This window comes from Mus musculus, chromosome 1 (assembly GCF_000001635.26).
Source record: "Mus musculus strain C57BL/6J chromosome 1, GRCm38.p6 C57BL/6J".
In the NCBI taxonomy this organism is placed as follows: domain Eukaryota; kingdom Metazoa; phylum Chordata; class Mammalia; order Rodentia; family Muridae; genus Mus; species Mus musculus.
Genome location: NC_000067.6, coordinates 182,005,282 through 182,028,271, shown reverse-complemented (window position 1 = coordinate 182,028,271; position 22,990 = coordinate 182,005,282). Strand labels below are relative to the sequence as shown.

Here is a 22,990-nt window from a genome sequence, read left to right as displayed (position 1 = left end):
ATAACGTGTTGCCTTAAGAGCCTGTCCTCCTATCACTCTGCTTGCCCTCCCTCACCTTTGATTGGGGAGGAGTTGTGGGATGCCAAGACTTAGGCGTTGAGAGGCCATCAGAACACTGGCTGATGTGAGCATCTGGATAAAAATCTGGTGATTGGAACGACAGCTCTAATCAACACACTTTCTCCTTGGTGTACTAGTCACTGCTCTACGAAAAGCCTTATGGGAAACACTTGAAGAACACTGGCATATTGGTTAACTTTTCTAACATAACAAATTACCCCATAGGTCTAGTGACCTTAAAATAGCAATCAAGGGATGGGGATTGTAGCTAAGTGGCAGAAAGCCTTAGCACGTACGAGGAGGCCTTGGGTTCAATACCTAGCAAACACGAACAAAAACTATCACTTCTCATCACTCTGTGGATAAATTGGGTGGTTATTTTGGCCTAGGTCAGCTGGGGTTGGTTAGTATAGAATGGCTTTATTCATGGTCTGTGGGTTTGGCAGACTACAGGCTCAGGAGCTCAGCTTGAATAACCCCATTCTCCTCTATACGGCCATGAGTTAATTAGTAGCAAAGCCCGGCTTCTTCCCTTGCTCATCTCAATTTCCAAAGAGCAGTATGCATGGACTGATCCCAGTGCATAAACCCTCCTCAAAATTTTGCTTCTGTCGCATTTGCTATTACACCAGTGGCCCAAATAAGTCATATGGGGAGAGTTTAGCAGCAGTGTGAGAGCAGCCACCGGGATGGATAGCAGGGGTTAGGGGAGGACATCACTGTGAGCAGCTGAGAAGAAGAAACACGAAGGAAGGTGATCCACGTGCTGTTGAGAGCTGTGGCCTCCATCTTACTGGGCTTTAACCCTGCTGAGGAGGGCAGGGAAGTTGGCACAAACTCAGCTTCTAGCAGCGTCAGGCATGTGTGGAAGCACCTATGGCTATATTTGGGCCTGTAGAAACGTTACTCAAAGGTTTCTGCTTTCTGCTCTTTGTAAACTCCATCACTGAAGAAAGGCATCCCCTTACTTATTCCTCACAGAGGATTTGTCCTTGTTTAGCTGTATCCACACTCCCCAACCAGAGGCTCTCCCACTCCCTAACTAGGGGCTGGGTACAGTTTTAGATGTGGTGCCAGTGGTCTGTGTTTTCACCCCCGGGCCTTCCAGTAATAAAGTTGTCGTCCTGATCTCAAAGCCAGGACATGACTCGGTTCTGATCAGCTAGAGAACTTCTTCACTGTGGCTCGGGACAGCTGACCACTACTGGCCCAAGCTGGGCCAGTCAGAACCCTTGCTAGTTAGCCTGTCCTGCTTTGGGGTCACAGTGCTGGAACAATGTGAGGTAGGAAGTATATGCAGTGGAAAGGATTAGGCAAAACAAAAAGGCACTGGTAAGCAAGGCTAAGGGAGAGAGATGTGGTGACTCTGAGACTCAAAACTAAGTAGCCCGAAGGGTATACCCGAATATACACTATCACTAAAGTGCCTTCGGGAATGGGTCCTGATAATGCTTCCAGAATCTTAACAACAAAAACAAACAACCAAACAACCAAAACCAAACCCTCCCTGCATCTTCCATAGACGAAAGCTGAAAAGCTCTTTTGGTAAAGGAAGTGTTAACAGTCGGTAGAAGGAGCTTAGTTAGAGATGATACACAAGCCTCTCGTTCTGTTGCAGACCCTCTCAGGAGGTGCCCCATCATTAGGAGACATCGAGCCTTTCATTTGATGGATTGATTGATGGAAAGCAGATAGGGCACCATCTGAAAAACGTTTACGTATTTATAGTCACCACCTAGGCTGCTTCCATTCTTTATTCATGGCTCGCTGTCTTCCTGTCTGGGGCAGTTATTCTGGAAAGCACTATTGAGTCACACCTGACATCAACTATGAACTTAGCTAGTGACATCAGCTTTCAAAATTAAACACACTGTCTAGTGCTTAGGATACCAGAGGAGCGTGAAGAACCACAGGCCAGCATTCTTAGGAGTTGCTCCTTAACTTAATTTGGTCATCGTGCAGCAGGAAAAGAATGCCAAGTCAGACTCTCTATTAGACAGAGGCCTGAAGATATAAATAACTCAAAGAAAGCAAGTTAAGAATCACGGTCTCATTAGTAATAGGAGAGAAAGCAAAGTGAAAAGCTGGGCGGAAAAGACCAGACTGTGAACTTTTGAAGGGAAACACTGTTTGCGAGTGAGAGACACTGAATAAAATCAAGTACAATGAGATGCTCAGAGAGGCTGACATTATAAAAAGCACAAAACAGAAAACCAGTTACAGAAAACAAATTATGAGGTGTTTGACAGAGATAAAATGGCAACCGAGAAAGACACGAAAACCTGAATGGAAAGCTGGGCTCTATTCAGGGCCCTTTGCTGAATTATTAAAACCATATTCATCTATGATAAAGCTTAAACGAGTATTTAAATCCCAAGTCTTTTACAAGAATGCAAATGAAGGAATCCATGTTCTTTGGTGGTTCTTCTCCCTGTAGACTAAGACTGGCATGTTTGCTTTGCACAGGGTCACCATGGGGTGATGTGTTTCCTTCCTGCTTTATGTGATATGAATCAGAATGGTAATAAAGAGAACGCAGACATTTCTCAAAAGACCTTTCAAAATGTACGTGTGGGACTGGGGCGACGGCTCAATAGTTGCAATGAACCCAAGTCCCATTCCCAGCACTGAGATCCAGTTTCAAGAAGATCTGACGGGCCTGACCTCAGTGGGCCAGTGATACTGTACGCACTCACAGGTATAACCCCAGACTCAGAGGTGTGTGCACTCACAGGTATAAACCCATACCCACATACAGTCCTAACACTAATATGGAGAGTCACTGAACTCATTTATTGAGTCCTTGTCACCAAAACCACAAGGAAGGTCCTAGATCAGAGGACTGCCGAGGAAGGGGGTCGCTAATGGGACATGGGAATACATTTTGATTTGGAAGCCTGCCACTCTGGTTTTCTTGAAACAAGAGGTACATGACTGAATCTTGTTTCATTTTTAACTGTGCTAGTTATATTTCCTAAGCGATCTTCAAGCTCTTGTCTCATTTTTCTTTCTTCCTTCGGGAGACTAAGCCCAGATCCTTGACAGGCCATACCCCAATTTTCTCCCTTCCTCCCAGATCCCAGCCCTCTGACTGCTTCTCCTCCCTTTCCTACTTTAGATAGGATCACATATGGGCCAGGTTACCTTAATCTTGCTCCTGTTGCTGAAGAAGACTTTGAACTGCTCCTCCTGCCTCAGTTTCCCGAGAGAGATGGGATTACAGGCTGGCTTGAACTCTTTCTCCACCCCCCCCTTTTTTTTTTTTTTTTTTGGTTTTTCGAGACAGGGTTTCTCTGAGTAGCCCTGGCTGTCCTGGAACTCACTTTGTAGACCAGGCTGGCCTCGAACTCAGAAATCCACCTGCCTCTGCCTCCCGAGTGCTGGGATTAAAGGCGTGCGCCACCACCACCTGGCTTCCCCCCTCTTTTTAACCAGGGGAAGCAGAATGAAATAAAAGAGCTCTGCTATGGACTGTGGTACTTGTCTTTCACATTTACTAGTAACAAATTCTTCTCACATCCGAAGCGTGTCTCTGTCCAATCCCATTAAAGCAGCATTTGTACAGAGGACAGAAATGAGAACAAAGTTCTTTCCTTTGGGGCTTTTTTTTTTCTCCCAGTGCTAGTCAATCAAACCCAGAGCCATGTACATGGTGACCTTGCAATGGCTCGCTCGCTCGCTTTCTTTCTTTCTTTCTTTCTTTCTTTCTTTCTTTCTTTCTCTCTCTCTCTCTCTCTCTCTCTCTCTCTCTCTCTCTTTCTTTTGTTTGCTGCTCAGTTTATTTACAACCATAATATTCAGCCAGGAAAGGGCTCCAGCTCTTTGTAAATACAGTACAGTATCACTATTTATTTCATATTTGAGGTGGTACTAAAGATTAGTTAAAGGTAAGAGCCCAGGCTAGCCCTATCCTGGACTCCTCTGTTATGGCATTTGACACTGAACTCCTGATCTTCCTTCCTCTACCTCCTGTGTGTGGAGATAGCAGGCCTACATCACAGCAATTTGAAGGTAATTTTCAAATTAGAACTTGGTCAGGTTATCATGGTAGCAACTGTACTTTTTTCCAAAGAGAATTAAAATTGGGATTTTTAATGAGCTGTGAGCCCTACCTGAAAGATAGATAAAAGGCTATGAAGGAGGAAGTCTTAAGCAGTGTGTGTCAATTTGGGGGAAATTTGTTTGGGATATACCTAGTGGTACCATGTTTCTTCTTTGCTACCAACAGCCAGAAAATAATCTTCCTCGACAGTTCTTTTGATCATGTTTTGAGGAAATACTCCAAGGTCACTTGTCACTTGATTGTAATGTCCAAGAAAACCTCCTGGGTAGTCTATCAAGTTTGGTTACAGTAAATAGAAGTCGATTCGATGTGAAAAAGATTGCAATCCCTCTGTTTTCCCCCCCAGGCTGCCTACTAGATTTTAGAAAATACAGGATAAGAGTTCAGAATTAGATCATGACCATAGCTGTTTGTAACCATTTCCCAAAGCACGTGGCTGGATCATTGTCTAGAAATGGAGCCCACGTTCACCAACGCAGTCATGGCTAAATTTCTGTAGAAAGAATGCACCGTACTATCTAGAATGTGACCTCTACCAGTTAACTAACACAAATCCATTCTGGCTGTGGGGATCATCTGCCAAGGCTAAGCACTGTCCAGCTAAAAGCAGAAATCTTTCTTCTGCAAAGGAAGAAGTGAAGTTACTGAGATAGACCCCAGTTCAGCAGGGAGAGGGAGGAGAAATGGAGAGAAAGGGAAGACATTTAAAATTGGAAAGGCCAATAGTTTCTTCTGTGTCCTGGTAGTAATTCTGAACTGCAATGATATGCTGGCAACTAAGGTTGAAAGAGGAATAATAAAGATATTTAAAAAACAAAACAAAACAAAAAAAAAAAACCCTTGAATCCTGCTGAGTGTTGCTTTCTACATTATTTTCCTACCATGTTTGGGGGATGTGTAGTGGTTGGGGGAGACAAACATTTTACTGTGAATACAGTACTGCTACATGCAATCATAAGAATAAAGTTCACTCCATATTCCTTTTCCACTTTCACCCCTCCCAGGTAATCCAAGGAGAACTTAAAGGGATGAGGAGGGGGAAGGCTTTAAGCTCTTAGCAGTGATCTTCTGATGGTGGAGAAGCTTCAGTCATGCTTCCTCTTCATGTCCATAAATGGAGACCAAGCCTACTGATGCTATCAATTTAACCAAGGCTGGCTCGGGGGAAGCCCTCAAAGCCAGACTGACTCCCATAGCTGGCCTAGGGGCAGCAGAAGCTTGGTTCCTCTCATTCCCAGTAGTGTGGGTCAATCTGCTACACCAAGCTGGGGTAAAACATCTCAGAGAGAGAAAGTTGAGCTCTACTGTGTTAGGAAGGAAGTTCGAGGTGGGAACGTAGCTAGTGGTTGAGAACACCTAGCTTAGCATGTGAAAGCAGGGTTAGATCCCTAGCACATGCATGTGCACAACACACACATGCATTTCTTCTGAATAGTGTCTTCCATATCTTAGGGGAGCTGTCTATTCACTCACTGATTCATTCTTCCATTCACCTTTCAAACATCAGGTCCCTACGTGTTGGTCCTGGCACTGTGTTCGAGTATAGTATGGAGCTGAGATCATTTCAAAGACTTCAATGATTCAGTCACGCCAACTTTATTTTTAAGCAAAAGTTTAGGTTTATGAGGAGAGAATCAGCTGTGGGAAGTCAGTATGATGTGGGAGGAACAACAAGGTACCAAGAGATGGAAATCCTGGGTTTGAGTTTCAGTTCTACTACAAAGGCACTATGAGGCAATGGGCAAGTTACTTAACCTATCCGATTTCACATTCTTCTTCTAAATGACTGAATGACTTAAGATATCTCCCCTCTAAAATTCTTTCATTCTATATAGTAACACAGTCCATTGAAGTTTCCCACGTGACCAGAATTAGTCTTGTTTCTAGCTCAAGTTTCCATTTTGTCCTTTCAATGTTAGACCAAATATGAACAAGAAGTAACATTTTGTTAGAGCGAACAAACCGTCTTTCCACAAAATGACCTTTGGAGGTCAGGCTGGCCAATGCAAGATCTAAATCCGAAGGCAATGGTGTGACCAACTTGTGAGCTGGCAAGCTGCCATTAAAAAGAATGGAAATGGGTGTAGGCAGCCAACATTCTTGGCTGGTACATTTTTAATAAACACAGAAAACAAGAATAGCATTTTCCTCTTGGATCACTTAATTTGGTACTCATACCATGGGGACATCAGCTGTTAGCATAAAGATGATGGTGATTTCGTTAGATCAGGATGGGATTAGCTAGCAAAAATGAGAAGCAGGTTATGATGTCATTCGCAAGGAATTTTTATTGGTGTTTCTTGTCTCTGACAAGAGATAGTTTGAGTCATTACAGCAGTATCTCCACCTCTTCTGGTGGTGGTAAGGCTTTTATCTGAAACCTAAGCTCTGTTGTACTTACTATATTGGTATGAATGAACTAAGGAGAGCTGGGGTGACTTCTGGCTGAATGTGTCTTAATTCTTTCCCCAAGAAGATTCAATAGGCATTAGTGCTTTTTTTCCTCTTTCTAGACATTAGTTAACTTGTTGAATACTTGAGGTGCAAGCATTTTATACAGATGCCCTTTATACAAAGGCAGTGCACCTCAGAGCTGAGATGTTTTTCTAATCACGGCTATTGTACTAATAACACACGAGGTTGTTTGAGATGTATATTTCTGTCTCTTCTCGTAATATGGGCAACAAGGACATTTGGCTGACAGGGCTGTTTTCTCTTCAGTCCTTGGAGATCCTTGAATAAAATGCTCTGTGATGGCAAGCTGTAATTAGCTATGTGGGTGGAAATTAGTGTTCTTCAAGTACACCATGTTTAGAGCAGAGGCACCGTGCTTTTTACTACCCGAGGCCACCCTGGTCCTGTGCCACAGCTCTAGGTCACTGCTTCTTGCAGGGCTTCCTTCCAAAAAGCAAACCGCCTTTGTTGAGCTCTGAAACCAGGAGGCTTTTCATAGTTAAAACAGGTTAAACTGTTCTCCAGACAATTCAGGCATTGACCAAGGATGGATAGGATACGTTAGCTTGTCATTTGAAAGTGCCCAGAATGCCAGCTTTCATAAGTATCTTTAGAACCGCAGCTCATTTTATATGGAACATCAAACTTTTGAATGGATTCCTGCAGTATTGCTAGGTCCTCCATTTTGGATGTAATAGAAATCGGGTAGCTGCAAAAACCCTTTCTAACCTAGTCTAGGCATCTGTATACTGCGCACGAAAGCGGGCTCTCAGTTTTTAAAAAATTTTATTAGATCATTGGATTTGCTGTTTTTCATTCTACACCCCCCGCCCCAAATTCGGGCTTCTCAGAGGCCTCCTGCACCATCTGACTAAACCATTCGCTGCGTTAGTATTTTCTATCTACCTTCTCAAGGAGGTGAGCTCCAGACTAGGTGAAAGACAGAGCATTTAAAATTATCCTCAGTTTCCATCCCTCCCCGCCCCCGGCCGGGATTCCCTTTCAGCTGGTGACGACAGAAAGGGTTCCACGGGCTGCGTCTCTCGCGGCTGCACAGGGTTCCGCGTGCCTCGGGCCACCGCGTTTCCCGACACCGATGCGTTAGCTGTGTGTGTGTGTGTGTGCGCGTTTATGCGCGCGTGTGTTTGTGCAGTCATCCCAGTACTGTGCGCGCGTCGGCCGGATCCCCAGGTCCAGCACGCTCGGGGGTCCTCGGGAATCCGGGGGACGACGATGGCCACGTTTTGCGTGTTCGGAACTCTCCTACATCCCGCCTACATCCCACGGGTGGGGGTGGGTGGGAGGGAATCACATCGCGGCGGGGACGCGCAGAGGGGGATGCCGGCCCGCGCGCCCTGGTCCTCTCCGCGATCGCGCCCGGCTCGTCACGCCCCCCCCAACCCCCCCACCGCGGTTCGCTCCTCACCTCAGCCTCCGGGCTGCGGGAAGGCCGCGGCAGGAGAGCGCGGTCAAGGGCAGAGCGGGCGCCGAGCCCCCCTCCGACCGCGGGGGGCGCGGAGCCGGGTGGGCGGCAACAAAGGGCCGTGGCCGCACCGCCGCCTCGCCTCGGCCGCCGCCCCGCAGCCCCCTCGTGCGCAACGCCCCTCGCCCCGGGAGGGAGGGGGAGGGGAGCGGGCGAAGCGGGAGCGGCGGGGGCGGCGGGAGGAGGGCGGCGCCTGCGTGCTCCTCCGCCGCCCCGCCCCCGGCGCCCCGCGGCGAGCCCGGCTCTCCTCCCGCGGCTGCAGCAGCTGCCGGTTCCTCACGGCCTCGGCGGCGGCGGTGACGGCGGCGCGCTCGGAGCGGCCTCTGGAGCGGCGGGCGGGCGGACGGACGGACGGACGGACGGGCGCGCGGCCCCGGCGGCTCCCGTCTGAAGCGGCGGACGAGGCTCGGCGGGGAGGAGGCGGCGACGCAGGCGGAGGAGGCGGCGGCCGCCGGGGACCCGCTCGGCGCCTCGGCCCCGTGCCCCGTCCCCAGCCCGTGGTCGCTCGCGCTCGGCGGGCCGGCGCCTCGCCTCTGCGCGCGGAGATGGTGTAGCCCGGCCGCCGGAGCCGGAGCCGCCTCTGCTCGCGCGTCCCCGCGGCGTCCGCCTCCCCGCCTGAGAAGAGACCCTCCGCTCGGCGGCTCCCGCGCCGGGGAAGCCTCGGCGCCGCCGGCACCATGAGGTGAGGGGCGCGCGGGCCGCCAGCCATTGTGCCGCGGCGCCGCGACCGCTCTGCGCGGACCCGCCTGCCCCGGCCCGCGGCGCCGGCTCGGCTCTCCCGGCTCTTTCTCGCTCCCTTTTGTCCCTTCGGGTTTCTCCGGTCCAGCTGCCCTGCCCAGCCGCTCTGATTTGGGGGAGGGGGCTCCTCCCGGTGTCCCCCTCCGATGCTCTTCTTTTACCCAGGATTTCCCTTCCTCAATTCAATATGCCAGCTCCCTCCCTCCCTCCCCCAGCCTGGGTTAACGAAACCCAGGAGATGGGGAGGGGCTCGGTAGTCGTAGCGTGCTCGTTGCCGAGAAACAGGTATTTTCCGTACATCTGTAAAAATTCTCTGCACTTTTAGTACAAAGCTCTAGTGTTTAATTAAAAGGGGGGTGGGGAGGAAAGTTTGGAAGGTTTGAAATCTCTGCGGGGAATAAAGTGCCTCTGGTAGGGGTAAAGCGGAGGAGCGGGGAAAGGTGAACATTTCTCGATGGTGGGGGAAGGGAGAGCATTTACTAGGTTTCCTCTGGCGGGGGACAGTGTGAGGCTGGGATAAGTTGGTTGAGGTTTGTAAGCCCGGGCGGGGGAGGGTTTTGTTTGGAAAGCCCTTCTCTCCGGTTCGTAGCAGCCTGTGTTGCATTGCAGCAGAAGCGGCCGCGTTTCCCTTCCTCTGTAATCAATACAATTATTTATTTATTTTTCAGCCCCAAAGGAAAGTCTTGGATGTACCGTGGTGAAATGCTTTTTGATTGATACGGTGAAACATATGGTGTGATGTTTTTTAATTTTTGTCTCTCCAGTTGTGTAGGAGAATAAACCATGATGTGGTGTGTCACTCATTGGCGACCACCCACCCCAAGCCTTTCCTAAGGTTGTTTTGTGTCCATAACCTCCCGCTTTTGGATTGGTGCAAGACTTAGTGAGAAATAGGACCTCGTAGACTGAAGGCTGATGCATTTTGCGTACTCATCCTTAAAGGCCTCCCTTTTAGGTTAAACAATTGTGGATGAAGTAAATTCCTCCGTTTCTTCCTCCCTCCCGAGATAGTCTTTCAGTTCATTTGGATTTGAATCTCCTTTGTGTTAAAGATTAATGGCCGACGGTTGCCAAGACCTTTATAATGTAATGAAATGAGATTTGAATAATATCTTCAAATTCCTTCTCTTTGGCCTGAAAATCTTGTCATTGGAATTTCCCCCCTTATTTCTGTTTGAAACTTTAGCTTTTATATCCCCCTCCTCAAAAAAAAAAAAAAAAATCAGGGTTGAACACAGACCCGTTACAATTTTAAGTATATTTTTGTGCTGTGTTTACTTAAGCTTACTATGAATTTTTCTGATTCTGGGTGACAGATCTTTATGTTAGTGTTAGATTTTTGCCAAGTGACCCCTTTTCCTGGGTGATTTCATACAACTTATTTCAAATGTTTAAAAAGTAATTAATGGCATAGAAATCAAGATTAATCTTTGTAAAATGCAAGTTGAGAAACCTGTTATATTTTTGTGCATTTTTGCTAAGCTACTGGTGGCCTTGAAAATTCAGGAACTGTTAAAAAACATGACTGTTCTGTCAGGTAATATTACATACTGTTGATTGTACTTTAGTGACATAATGCTATATAGGTCTTGCCCAACAAGTTAGTAGTTAGTAGTTTTTTGGTTTTTTTTTTTCAGACTTGCAATAATTTTCTTAAAACATTAAAAGGACAAAATAAAGCAGGGTATTTTAACATTTGATCAAAGCTATTTGAAAGCTTGTGAACAAAATATATTCAAGTTTGAAGTATTTAGTAAAACTTAAATCATACACTGTCTCAGTAAGTTATGTCTGGACTTAGAAGTTCTAGCTTCTAGCGAAATATAACTAATGCTTTGAAAGCTGTTTTCTTGCCATATTTCTTACTAGCTGTAGAGATAGAGAAATCACACTGACGTTTTCCCAGTGGTGTAAATACAGAACATTCCCCCCAGGTCTGAGGAGTTTGCGCAGTCTACAGTAATTCTTTGTAGGCTGATTTTGAATAATTTAAGAGCAGAAAAGAGGATCAGCTAGTTTTTCACTTTGAAGGGCTTTGTAGAGTCGCTCTTGAGCAGTTCCTAAGAGGGTGAGGGTAGGGTGGTTTGGTCTGAGGTAACCTCAGATGCTGTAGGAACTAAAAGTTAACCTTTTCATGGAATGACAACCCCCCCCCCCCCAGATCCCCCAACCCAGAAACAGAGATATTGAAGAGGGCATTTCCATTAAGTTGGTCGGAACTCTGAGGCAGTAAGTATCTTACAGAATTGAGTATTTGTGGTAAGATCTCTCAGATGTTTTAAGTTTAGGAACAGTGTGTTTTGTCACATAGTGTACTCTTATACAGTAGGCAACTGTGCGTTCCTGAAAGTCTAAAGACACAATCTACATGTAAAGTGCTGTGTATAGAGTTATTAGATCTTGATTAGAGGTGAGCAGTAATAACAAGTGGTCTAGGATTTACAAAGGACAGTGAACCAGTTGAGGGGGGAAAAGCTACAGGCCAAAAAATACCAAACTGGTATCTGTAGTAGCCTGTTGAGTTTGGTTCTGTACTGTTTTTCTTGTCATGTATTAGAAGCATGGAAGATTCTTTATGATTGAAGTATGTATGGGATGGTATTTTTTTTTTTAATTTTTATTTTTTTGGTTTTTTGAAACAGGGTTTCTTTGTATAGCCCTGCCTGTCCTGGAACTCACTTTGTAGACCAGGCTGGCCTCGAACTCAGAAATCCGCCTGCCTCTGCCTCCCAAGTGCTGGGATTAAAGGTGTGCGCCGCCACACCCGGCTGGGATGGTATCTTTTAAAAACTAGTTGATCACTCAAAATTTTATGTCTTTCTTTTTTTAAAGAGAAAGAAGAACTTATTATTAAAATAGTTCCCTATAGTCTGGTTTCTAGGAAGAGCTCAGAACATTTTAGATTGGCATTTTTGTGCCATAGTGTATGACCTTGGCTACTGTAATGCTAGATACTCAGAGTTTCTCATATAAAAAAGGCAAAGTGTGGTTATGAGGATTCGGCCAAAGCTACTTACTGAGTGACCTTGACTAAGCATATAATTTCACAGACACAGCACACAGCTTTACGATATATGTGTGTGTGTGTGTATATATATATATATATATATATATATATATATATATATATACACACACATACACATATATATCAGTATAGATATATAAAGCTGTATGTAGTTTATTTATTTGCTTTTTGAGACAGAGCTCATGTATTTTATGCTGGCCTGTGACTCTATTGTATAACTGAGAATGACCTTAATTCTGATTCTCCTGTCTTCACCACCAGAATGGTAGGATTACAGACTTGAGATGGCATCCACAGCTCTATGCTGTATTGGGGATTCTACCCAGGGCTTGCTGGATAAACATTCTGCCAACAGAGCTCGTCTGTGCCCCAGCACATACCTAGGTGACTCTTCACCCGGTTGTGAGGACCAAACATAGAAGGTGCTTTGTGTGCTTCCCTTGTTTTAAGACGCAAACTTCTTTTAGACTAGTTGTACAAAACTTTTGGGCAATTTGCTTCACTGTTGACCTTATTTAAGGATGTCAGCTACGTTGCCCTTTGCTGATGTGGTCCAGTAGGTTGTGGCTAACATGCAGATAAGGGCAATGATACATTTCTGCTGGATTGAGGAAGAATGCCATGTATTCATTAGTAATGTTTGCTTGACACATGGGTCCAGAGAGTGGTTTCAGGAAGGCTACTTATTAAACTGTTCTATGCCCAGCCTTACAGGTTAGGTGAGGAAACTGTTTTCTTTTCCGTTTTCTTTCTGTGTATATGTTTAGTCTTTGAAGTTTTTTTTATGGTTTTGCTACCTTAATTTATAGTAATGATGAATTTAAAATACATATACAGGTACAGTGAAGGGACAGAGAATTCTGTCTTGTTAATTGAGCATATTGGTAAAAAGTAATCCTATTCTTTCACAGGGTGGTAGTGTCAAGATTCATATCCAGGAAAGGGTGCAAATGGTAGTTTCCACTTTCATGGTTTGCCATTTATGCTTGTAGCTGTTGGGTATGTGACTCTTTCACAGATATTTATTTTACAAGTAACTACATATTCAGGTTTTGTTTGTTTGTTGTGTTTGTTTTTTCAGGACAGTTTTTATTAAATATGTAACTCTGGCTGTCTTGGAAACTCACTGTGTAGACCAGGCTGGCTTCAAACTCAGAGATCCACCTGCCTCTGCCTCCTTAATGCTGGGATTAAAGGAGTGCGTCACCACTGCCCGGCCATCTTCAGGGTTCTTTTTGTTTGTTTGCTTTTTTTGTTGTTGTTTTTTTGTTTGTTTTTGAATATCAGTTTTATAGTTTTTAAGTGAATAAACCTTGAAAATATGTATGGATAAGTAGATACAGCTTATTTAACTTTATGTAATAGTCAGGGGTTTGGAATAAGCAAAGCACTTAGGCAGGTACTATTTGGGCTGTACAGAAGAAATTACATTAGTTGCTTTAATATTTTATCTTACAGACAACTTTAAGAGCAGGGTGACTGTACCTTTCTGAATACCCAGCTTTTATTTTGAGAGTAAGGAGGTATTTGGAAAAGGAGATGCTAGTTTTATGGGGTCAAGGGGTGGTAAATACTTAGGCCCTTATGTTTCTTCTCCCCCAACCTCTTCTTTGAAACTGATTGAATTGAGAAGAAGTAAAGGCTATAAAGATAACTGAGTTGAGGTACCACAGGAGATGCCTCTAAACATAAGCTTCAGAACTTTGCTTTATGGAAAAACACAAAGAGCAAAGAGGCTTCCTTGTAACAGCTTAGTAGTCCCAAACTGCCTTTTTTTACCCCACCCTAAGTTGTAAAGGATCTAATAGTCTACTCTCAAGTCCTCCACTAGCCCAAGGTTCTGTATCTTCATATTCAAGTTACCAGCAAACCACTCGGCATACTGTGTGTGTGCCTCTGACTGGCATTCTCTTAGAATCCTTTAGAACCTTCCGTACTGACAGTCACAGCCACAGCTTTGGAGTGCCTGTAACATTCTAGAGCTGTACTGGGTACAGCTCTGGTAGGATGTATAGTATTTTCAGGTACCGGTATTAATAAAGTTACTTAAACAAAAACCAGCAGCACTACTACTACTACAAGAATGGATGTAGAATTTGTATCTCACACGATACCAAAGCTCAGAAGCAGCCAGGGCCTCAGAATCAGGTTTGTTTATCTCCAGAGCTCTTTGGACCATATTTCTTTGACTTCATTGTAAAATACTAAATTAATGGAAGAATAATTCTGTTTTTTTTAGTGTCTGATCAGAGATTTGAATTTGAGCAACTGACTTATGAATCTCTTGGTTCAGCTTGTTTCTGTATCTCAGTGCTTGAGATACCAGTTTGGTAGTTTATGATGTTCTCGACAGAAGAATTATTTTCTCAAAGCTGGAGAGGGGAAGTTTAGGGCCAGTGGGGCCTGGTGAGGGTTCTTTGTTGTCATTTGGGGGATGAGACTAGGGTTAGGGATGGATAGAGATTTTTTTTCTTCCTTAAAAAGCCATCAATCTCATTGTCTTAGAGGTCACTTAACTGTAGTTCCCTCCTAAAAGCTCTATCTCCAAATGAGTTACACTTGGCACACAAAATGGACTTGGTAAGAAAGAATGAATCCTCTATTTCTAGGAACATCTAACATCTTACAAGCTTATGCTAAGAATTTGAAAAGCCATGTAAAGTGTTAAGCTGCTTTAGAAAACTTTAGAAGTTCCTCAAAAATTCAGGCCATCAACAATATAAATTGGGAGGACGCAATTCAGTCTAAATAGCAGAACATACTTGCATGTTGGTGGAAAAAAGGTAATCTCTAATGCTTGTACTAATCCTAGATAGGCCTTTTAAAATGTAACTACAGAAATAATCTACTAAAGAAAGTATGTATGGGGGAGGTAATATACCTAAGTCACTTGGATTTCCAGAAATATATTCATATTGGGAAGCTTCCATAACAATTTTAACTCAACATACAACTTTCCTGAAGACTCCTTTTGATGTGAAACAAATGTATATGTATCTAAGGGTTGAGTAAATGATACGGTGTGAAAATGGCATGATATAAAGAATACAGATTTTGAAGTCAATTCCAGATTCAGATTCTAGATTTGATATTTACTCACTGGTTTGTAAGTATTGTAAACTATTGATTTGTATTTCTTCTGTAAAGTTGTAGTAATGTTTACCTTGCAGAATTGTTAGAAAAATTAAATAAGGCTCTGTCTGGCATAACACTTGGTACACAAAATGGCCTTGATAAGAAGGAATAAATCCTCTTTCTAGGAAAGTCTAACATCTTATAAGTTTATGCTAAGAATTTGAAAAGCCGTATAAATGTTAAGCTGCTTTAGAAAACTTTAGCAGTTCCTCAAAAATTTAAATTCAGAATTATTTGATTCAGTAATTTCACAATAGAGGCAGAGAGATGAAAACATGTCTACCTAAAAGCTTGCATACAGATGTTCATAGCACCATTATTCAAATCAGGGTACCTGATTGCCAGTAAGTTGAACGAATGATCAAAATGTGGTATACCCTTAAAATTCAAAAAATATTTAACCATCAAAAATAATGAAGTATTTGTATATCCTACTGTGTGGATGAAAACATGCTAAGAGATGAACGCTAGATTCAAAAGGCCACATACTGAATGATGCTATTAGTACATCAGTGGTCGCCAGGAGTGAGGGAGGAATGAGGAGTTTGGCAAATGTTTCAGTATGGATGTGCCTTCTATTTGACACAATGAATATGCTGTTGTATTAGAGGTACAACCTTGTGTACATATTAGAAGGTGAATTTTTCTAGTGTCTGAGTTATAGCCTAACGTCTCAGGTGTTAGATTATCATTATTATTCGTGTTTTTTCTTTTTTAACTAGAATAGACAGTACCGTAAGAGAATCCTATCTGTTCCTTACATTTACCCCTAGCCCTTTTATTACTTTGAATTAACATTGACATCTTCCTATTTTCTTGAAGAAGACAGGCTGAGACATAGCACTGGGCTGTCCTTTTTAGGAGCCAGCTATGCAAGTACTTAGATTGAAACCTTGAGAGTGGTTGGTGCCTTTGAGAAGCCTGGGCAAGTTTTAGAGTCTTATATCACTGCTAACTTAACAGCAGTTAGTTTCCTTGTTATGAATAAAAATGACAGTCTGGCAAGATGGCTCAGCAGGTCTGCAGGTGCCCAGCCTGATGACCTAAGTTTGGTCCTGGCTCCTTCACGGTGGAAGGGAAGAACAATCTCTTCAGGTCATGCTCTGACCTCTATTTGTATCTGTGGCACACACCCCAGCCCAAAAAGTTCTAAAACCAGTAAGAATAACTAAGGCCACCAATAACATGTGATGACGCATATCTATAGGTTCCTTAGAAAACTTTACTCTCACCTTTACCTGTAATTATGTCATCACCCATATATAAAGAAAGACCCCCTCCCTCTCTCCTCCCCCCTTCTCTTTTCACCGCCACCTTGCCCCTCTCTCTCCCAATAAACCGCACGTAGAACTGTCAAAAAAAAAGAAAAGAAAAGAAAAGGAAACTGTTTAGTCTGAGTAATGTTTTCCTTGAGTCTGTTTACAGTAATCTCGGATACCAGTGAGAGTTTTGTCTTTTGGGAATAAGATAGCCATGATGACATGTTAAATGAACTGAGTACTTTTCCAGGCCGCTGGAGTTCCTGACCTTGGCAGTGGTGATGTGACTACCCTTTACTCTTCTTTAGAGGGTCTCTGTTTTCTGTCCTTTCTGGTCTCTATGTCAGATTGTCAGTTTGATAGGGGAGAAACTTTAGAACAAAGACTCTAGAACATAAGCAGAATTGAGTAGTCTTTAGGTCAAATCCCGAGGGAGTCCAAATTGCTCATTTTGCAGTTCAGCGAAGGGCTGCAGCTTCTTTGAAGGTTTTATGAATGTTTGTTTTGTTCTGGAATCCCGAGATATCATCATTCATTCCCCCTCCCACCATATTTTCACCTCCTATTGACTGTAAGCAAAATTGCTAGCCATTTAACTATTATTATTATTATTATTATTATTATTATTATTATTATTGTATTTCCAAGACAGGGTTTCTCTATCCCTGGTTTTTCCCTCTGTATAAATCACGCTGGCCCCAAACTCAGAGATCTGCCTGCCTCTGTCTCTGCCTCCTGAATGCTGGGATTAAAGGTGTGCACCACCATGCCCAGCTTTAGTATTTTTAATGCTTTAAGACTTATGCATCTTAAATGTTCATTTAAAATAGTTATTTATAATCTACTTAATTACTTTTAGAAAGTGAACAAATTACTGTTCAAATAAATATCTGGTGTTTTTTTTTTTTTTTTCTGAATTGCTTTTTCCCTTTCACTATAAAAATGGTATAGATTTTCCATATTTTTTTTCAAAGTATAAAAAGTGTTAAACAAGCCGGGTGTGGTGGCGCACGCCTCTTTAATCCCAGCACGCGGGAGGCAGAGGCAGGCGGATTTCTGAGTTCGAGGCCAGCCTGGTCTACAAAGTTAGTTCTAGGACAGCCAGGGCTATACAGAGAAACCCTGTCTCGAAAAAAACAAAAAACAAAAAAAATGTTAAACACTCAGATCCAAACTACATATAATTGTGTTGACGTGTGATGTACGCATTTGTGTCTGTACACTTGTGTATATTTGCATGTGTGGGTCAAAAGTCAGCTTCTGTTGTCATTAATTATTCTGCCTTTTTGGGAGTCAGGGCCTCTTATTGAACCAGGAATCCATCTGTTTGGTTAGGCTGCCTGGGTAATAAGTTTCAGGAATACACTTTTCTTTGCCTTCCCAGCCCTACCAGTGTAGGTGCAGTGCAGTTAGTTGGCTTTTAAGTGGGTGCTGAGGACCCAAATTCATACATAGTAGGCCTTTTAATAATAGCCCCCTCTCTAGATAGCTTAAATTATAATAGTACTTGCATGTACAGCTTTCTATTCTAGGCTTTTTGTAATACATCTGCAGTTGTAAATGTTTGTGTGTCTAAGTAAAGATTGTACTATTTTTTTGTGTGTGTTCATAGTAAGATTTTTTAATTAGATATTTTCTTCATTTACATTTTAAATGCTATCCCGAAAGTTCCCTGTACCCTCCCCCCCGCCCGCTCCCCTACGCACCCACTCCCACTTCTTGACCCTAGCGGTCCCCTCTACTGGGGCACATAAAATTTGCAAAACCAAGGGGCCTCTCTTCCCAATGATGGCTGTATATGTAGCAGCTAGAGATACGAGCTCTGGAGGTACTGGTTAGTTCATATTGTTGTTCCACCTATCCGGTTGCAGACCCCTTCAGCTCCTTGGGTACTTTCTCTAGCTCCTCCATTGGGGGCCCTGTGTTCCATCCAATGATTGTGAGCATCCACTTCTATATCTGCCAGGCACTGGCATAGCCTCACAAGAGACAGTAGTATATCAGGGTTCTTTCAGTGAAATTTTGCAGGCATATGCAATAGTGTCTGGGTTTGGTGGCTGATTATGGGATGGATCCCCCGGGTGGGGTAGTCCCTGGATGGTCCATCCTTTTGTCTTAGCTCCAAACTTTGTCTCTGTAACTCCTTCCATAGGTATTTTGTTCCCTATTCTAAGAAGGAATGAAGTATCCACACGTTGGTCTTCGTTCGTCTTCATTTTCTTGTGTTTTGCAAATTTCATCTTGGGTATTCTAAGTTTCTGGGCTAATATCAAGAATGTACTATTTAAACATGGGAATGTGGAGAGATGGCTCAGCAATTGAAAGGTACCACTGCCAAACCTGATGACCTGAGTTTAGTTCTTGGTACCCTTATTGTAGGAGAGTAAGCAGTAACCACCAAAAGGTGTCCTCTGATCCCTGCATATTTGCTGTGGCACACACACACTCACACATACTAGATTATCTTTTGAATGTGACTGTTGACATTAAATACAAATACGTAGTCCATTACTTTGGGCGGATGGATCATGTCTGCTTTATCACTTAAAGAGGATTTTAAGATTTGTTCTAATATTTTTTTCCTGAGCCCACACTCACTCTCTGGTTCTGGGAACCAAACCTAGCATCTTGCTTTTGTATTTTGTGCTTGTTGGGCAAGCACTCTTCCACTGAGCTAAATTCCCAACTCTGTGGTGTGAGGTAACACATGCCTCTAACTCCAGTACTTAGGGGATAGAGCAGGAGGCTGAGCCCGTGGGGTTCTTGAGATTCTGTCTCCAAACATAAAAACACTGCCGTGAACATTCATGTAAGTATGTCATTGTGTCTATATATGAATATATTTTAGGATAAAGTTCTAGAAATAACAAAAAAAAATCAATCAACAGTATTTACTTTCCTCTTTTTTGTTTTTCGAGTTGGGGTCTCACATAGCTCATGCTGGCCTGGAACTCTGACTCCTCCTGTCTCTGAAGTGCCGGGATTACAGACATGCTCTGCCTTGTGCTTCTGTACCCATTACTGTTTCTGGTTGACATCTCATGCCCTCCATTCATCTCTGACTGCTTTACACTCTGCACATAAGCTCACCTGGACGATTGCTTCTTTATTTCTACTCTTAACTCTCATCCTCCATTCATCCATCAGAATGATCTTAAAGTGGGAACTAGATACCATTATTCTCCTCCTAATGCCTTCGGCAGCACTGTAGAATAAAACTCAGTAATAAAAATTATTAAAGTCATCTGTGACTTGACTTTGTAGTTCTGTTCCCAGGACAGGCCTCTGCAAGGGTGCAGTGAACATTTGAGAGTATATTAAATGAAGTAATTACTAGACTAAAAGGAATTACCGAGTTTTGATATATATTATGTAATAGTACTTTTAGAGTTCCAGTTTCCTTATGTTCTGGCCAGCTCAGCATAATCAGTATTCTTCATCTCTGTAAGTCTGATAGGAAAAGGTCTTCATTGTTTTAATGTGTGTGTGTGTGTGTACTTGTACATAAATACAACATTTTGGTTGTTCTTAAGGACACTAGTCTTTTATAGTGTGTATTTCTTATACCTGTTAACTACTACTCTCTAGCCCATGATCTCAAAAGTCTTACTAAGACTGCTAGGTTGGTTTTTCATTTACTTAGCTAGTTTCATCTCTGTTGCTGGGTTAAATATGATGACCAAAAGCAACAAATGGGAGGGAAGAATTATTTAAGTTTATAGGTTACAGTTCATCATTGAGGAAATCAATCAGGAACCTGTAGGGGTCTCACTTGTTCAGGTTCCTTCTTAGCTAGCTTTCTCATGCAGCCCAAGACCACTTGCCTAGGGAGTGATGCCACCTACAGTGGGCTGTGCTGCCTCCCCTCAATTAACAGTCAAGACAGTCCTCCACCGTCCAGTTGGACTTAGCCTCAGTGGAGGTCTTGGATGACTATGCTGTGTCAAGTTGACAGTTAAAGCTAATCAGGAGAGCGTATTTCATAGGCTATGTCTTGTCTATCTGCTGTTCTCTTTGTCCCACCTGCCATTTCATCTCTGAGGTAGGAATAACAGCCTTAATTCCAGTATGCATACTTACCCAATCTCTCCTTGCAGCCTGCTTGCTTGTGTTTCCTTAGCAATGGCGAGCCATGTGTTCAAGTCTGTCAGTACAGAAGGAGACTACACCAGGTTATATGAGGTATTACTTGCCGGGACCTTCATGTAAAATGTTACATGTGTCTTCTGAGTTTGTCACCTGTCTTTTAATTTTATTTGTTTTTGTTTTTGTTTTTTTCAAGACAAGGTTTCTCTGTATAGCCCTGGCTGTCCTGGAACTCATTTTGTAGACCAGGCTGGCCTCGAAGTCAGAAATCCGCCTGCCTCTGCCTCCCAAGTACTGGGATCAAAGGCTTGTGCCACCATGCCCGGCTTATATTTTCTATTTTAAGTTTCACATAGCATATAAAAAAGTTATTTTTTTTTAAAGATTTATTTATTTATTATATGTAAGTACACTGTAGCTGTCTTCAGACACACCAGAAGAGGGCGTCAGATCTCGTTACGGATAGTTGTGAGCCACCATGTGGTTGCTGGGACTTGAACACTGGACCTTTGGAAGAGCAGTCGGGTACTCTTACCCACTGAGCCATCACACCAGCCCAAAAAAGTTATTTTTTGAGACAGACTCGGGCTGTGAAGTGCAAGGTTGGTGTGGAACTCACCTTGTCCACAGGTTGGCCTCAAATTTATGACACTCCCTACCTGAGCTTCCCCAAATCTGGGAATACAGTGTGTTTACAAGTCCACAATACTTGTTAATTAATTTATTCTTTTGAAGTAGTTTCATAAATAGCCTAGGCTGATGAAGCTCAGATTGGCTTTGAAGTTCTCCCTCCGGCCTGAAGAGTGCTGGAACTATCAACGTGTTTTGCTTAATTTCATCTTTTTAAAAAAAAAAAATATATATATATATTTATATTTTAAAGCATACATCTTGTGTTTGGAAAAAATTTTCTTTGCCAATTAATTCCAGTGGTAGCGTTTATATTCTCATTTTCTTAGAGTTTTTTAAAAAAATATAGTTTGAAAATGTTATGAAATACTCATCACACAGAAAATTCCCCTTGAGATATGAGCTCAGGTGACACTGCTTTAGCAGCTAAACACTAGGGACTTTATGTCCCTCTTGTGGGTGAGGAAATAGAGGCCGAGATAGCTAAGTTTTTTCTCAAGGCCACTTAACCAGTACACAGTGGAACTATTATTTTTTTCTCTGTCTAGAGCCTTGGATTTTACTAGTAAGCTCTTGGACTTCTCTGTAATTGTTAACTTTTACTGATCTGTAATTTGATGTTTGGGTGAATAATTTTTTCTTGGTATTTCATATATAAGGAAGGGGTCTTTATTTTCTTTAAATAATTGGTATAAGAACAAGGCCATGGAGAATAAGTTAGCCTGGAACATTTCACAGATAGCAGGGCCATAGCACAGATGTGGAGTAATGGCTTTATTTGGATTTAATCTTGAAAAATGAAACAAAACTATAAAAACTTTGATATGGTTGCAACTATGTTATATTGCTAGGATGCGAGAACAGTGAATTGAGTGTTGGTTGCTTTAATGTTTGATGCATAATTTTTCTGACAAAATTGCAGAGTATCAACAAACCATAGTTTTCGTGCTATAGTGAGCCTTTCTAATATGATAAACCCATTTTTGCTAAAGTGTTGAAGACTTTATTAGTTTTTTAAAGGACTTTCTTTGTTCAGATTATTTTCTTCTTTCTTCTTCGTAATCAGATTTTTGTTAGTTGTCTCCAGTTAGGAACTGAGCATGTCATGGAGCCCAGAGTGCTAATAAAACATTAAGAACATTTTTTTTCTTTTGACACACTTGAAAGGCTAAGTTAGGAGGATCTAAGTTCCAAGTTCTGTAGTGGGTTCCAAGCTTGCCCAAGGTACATAGTGAGGCCTTATCTATTCAGAGGAAAACAAAACCCCAAACAAGCCAATTAAAAAAAAAAAAGAGGAAGTAACTGGGAGTCCAGAACTAGGGTATACTCAGCACACAGTGCAGTGCTCACTGACTTCTGAGGAGTTGGGATCTCTGGTCGTTTGTGGTGTCACCTTGTCTTATTTGCACATACACACACACACACACACACACACACTTTTCATGAAATTTGCATGCCTCACATTTAGTTGGGGTAAGTCTTGAAGGAAGTAGATGGGCTTTTACTTTGTTGAACCCTGTAAGGCAGGGGTTCTCAACTTGTGGATCATAGTCCTTTAGGAAGCACATATTAGATAATCCTACCTATCAGATGCTCACATTATGATTCATAACTAGCAAAATTACAGCTATAGTGTAGCAACAAAGTAATTTTTGGCTGGGGGACTCCACAGCATGAGAAAGGTTGAGAGCCACTGTTTTAAGGTATAATAAAGTTGACTGCTGAAGTGATAGGTGAACATAAAATTGATGAGTACATCCACTGCCTAAGGAAGCTGTCAGCTATGTTGGGATATAGAGCTTGCTTTTGAGTTCCCTGGTGCCTCTTCCCAGTCTCCATCCTTCTTAGTTACAGTGTTATCAGTGGCTTTGCATTAATTATAAAGTTCTCGGTCATTTTCAGCGACTTCATAAAGGGTTGTGTCTTTGGAAGGTCTGCTTTGACTGTGTTGTTGATTTCCTAGCATGGCTTGCAGTAGCCATGCCTGCTGTGACGGAGGGAGTGACTGGGCGGAGGTGCCATGGTGTACTCTCCTGTGCTGTGCCACCTTGGAA

The 22,990-nt window shown here is 42.8% G+C and overlaps 1 protein-coding gene across 17 annotated transcripts in view; it reads left to right on the top strand.

Moving 5' to 3' along the window:
* The first annotated feature begins 715 nt into the window (after window positions 1-715).
* The window catches only part of Enah (ENAH actin regulator), a 131,173-nt gene continuing 108,898 nt past the window's right edge, over window positions 716-22,990 (top strand). For 4 of the 17 annotated variants that reach the window (NM_001083121.2, NM_001083120.2, NM_008680.3 and 1 more), the window contains exon 1: window positions 8,292-8,742. In NM_001083121.2, coding sequence (NP_001076590.1) covers window positions 8,738-8,742 — 5 coding nt within the window. In that variant the 5' untranslated portion in view covers window positions 8,292-8,737. Of the gene's footprint in view, window positions 8,743-8,776; window positions 9,084-22,990 lie in introns of those variants that run through there. The other 13 variants (XR_001780490.2, XM_006496647.4, XM_006496644.4 and 10 more) reach the window with 8 other exon arrangements.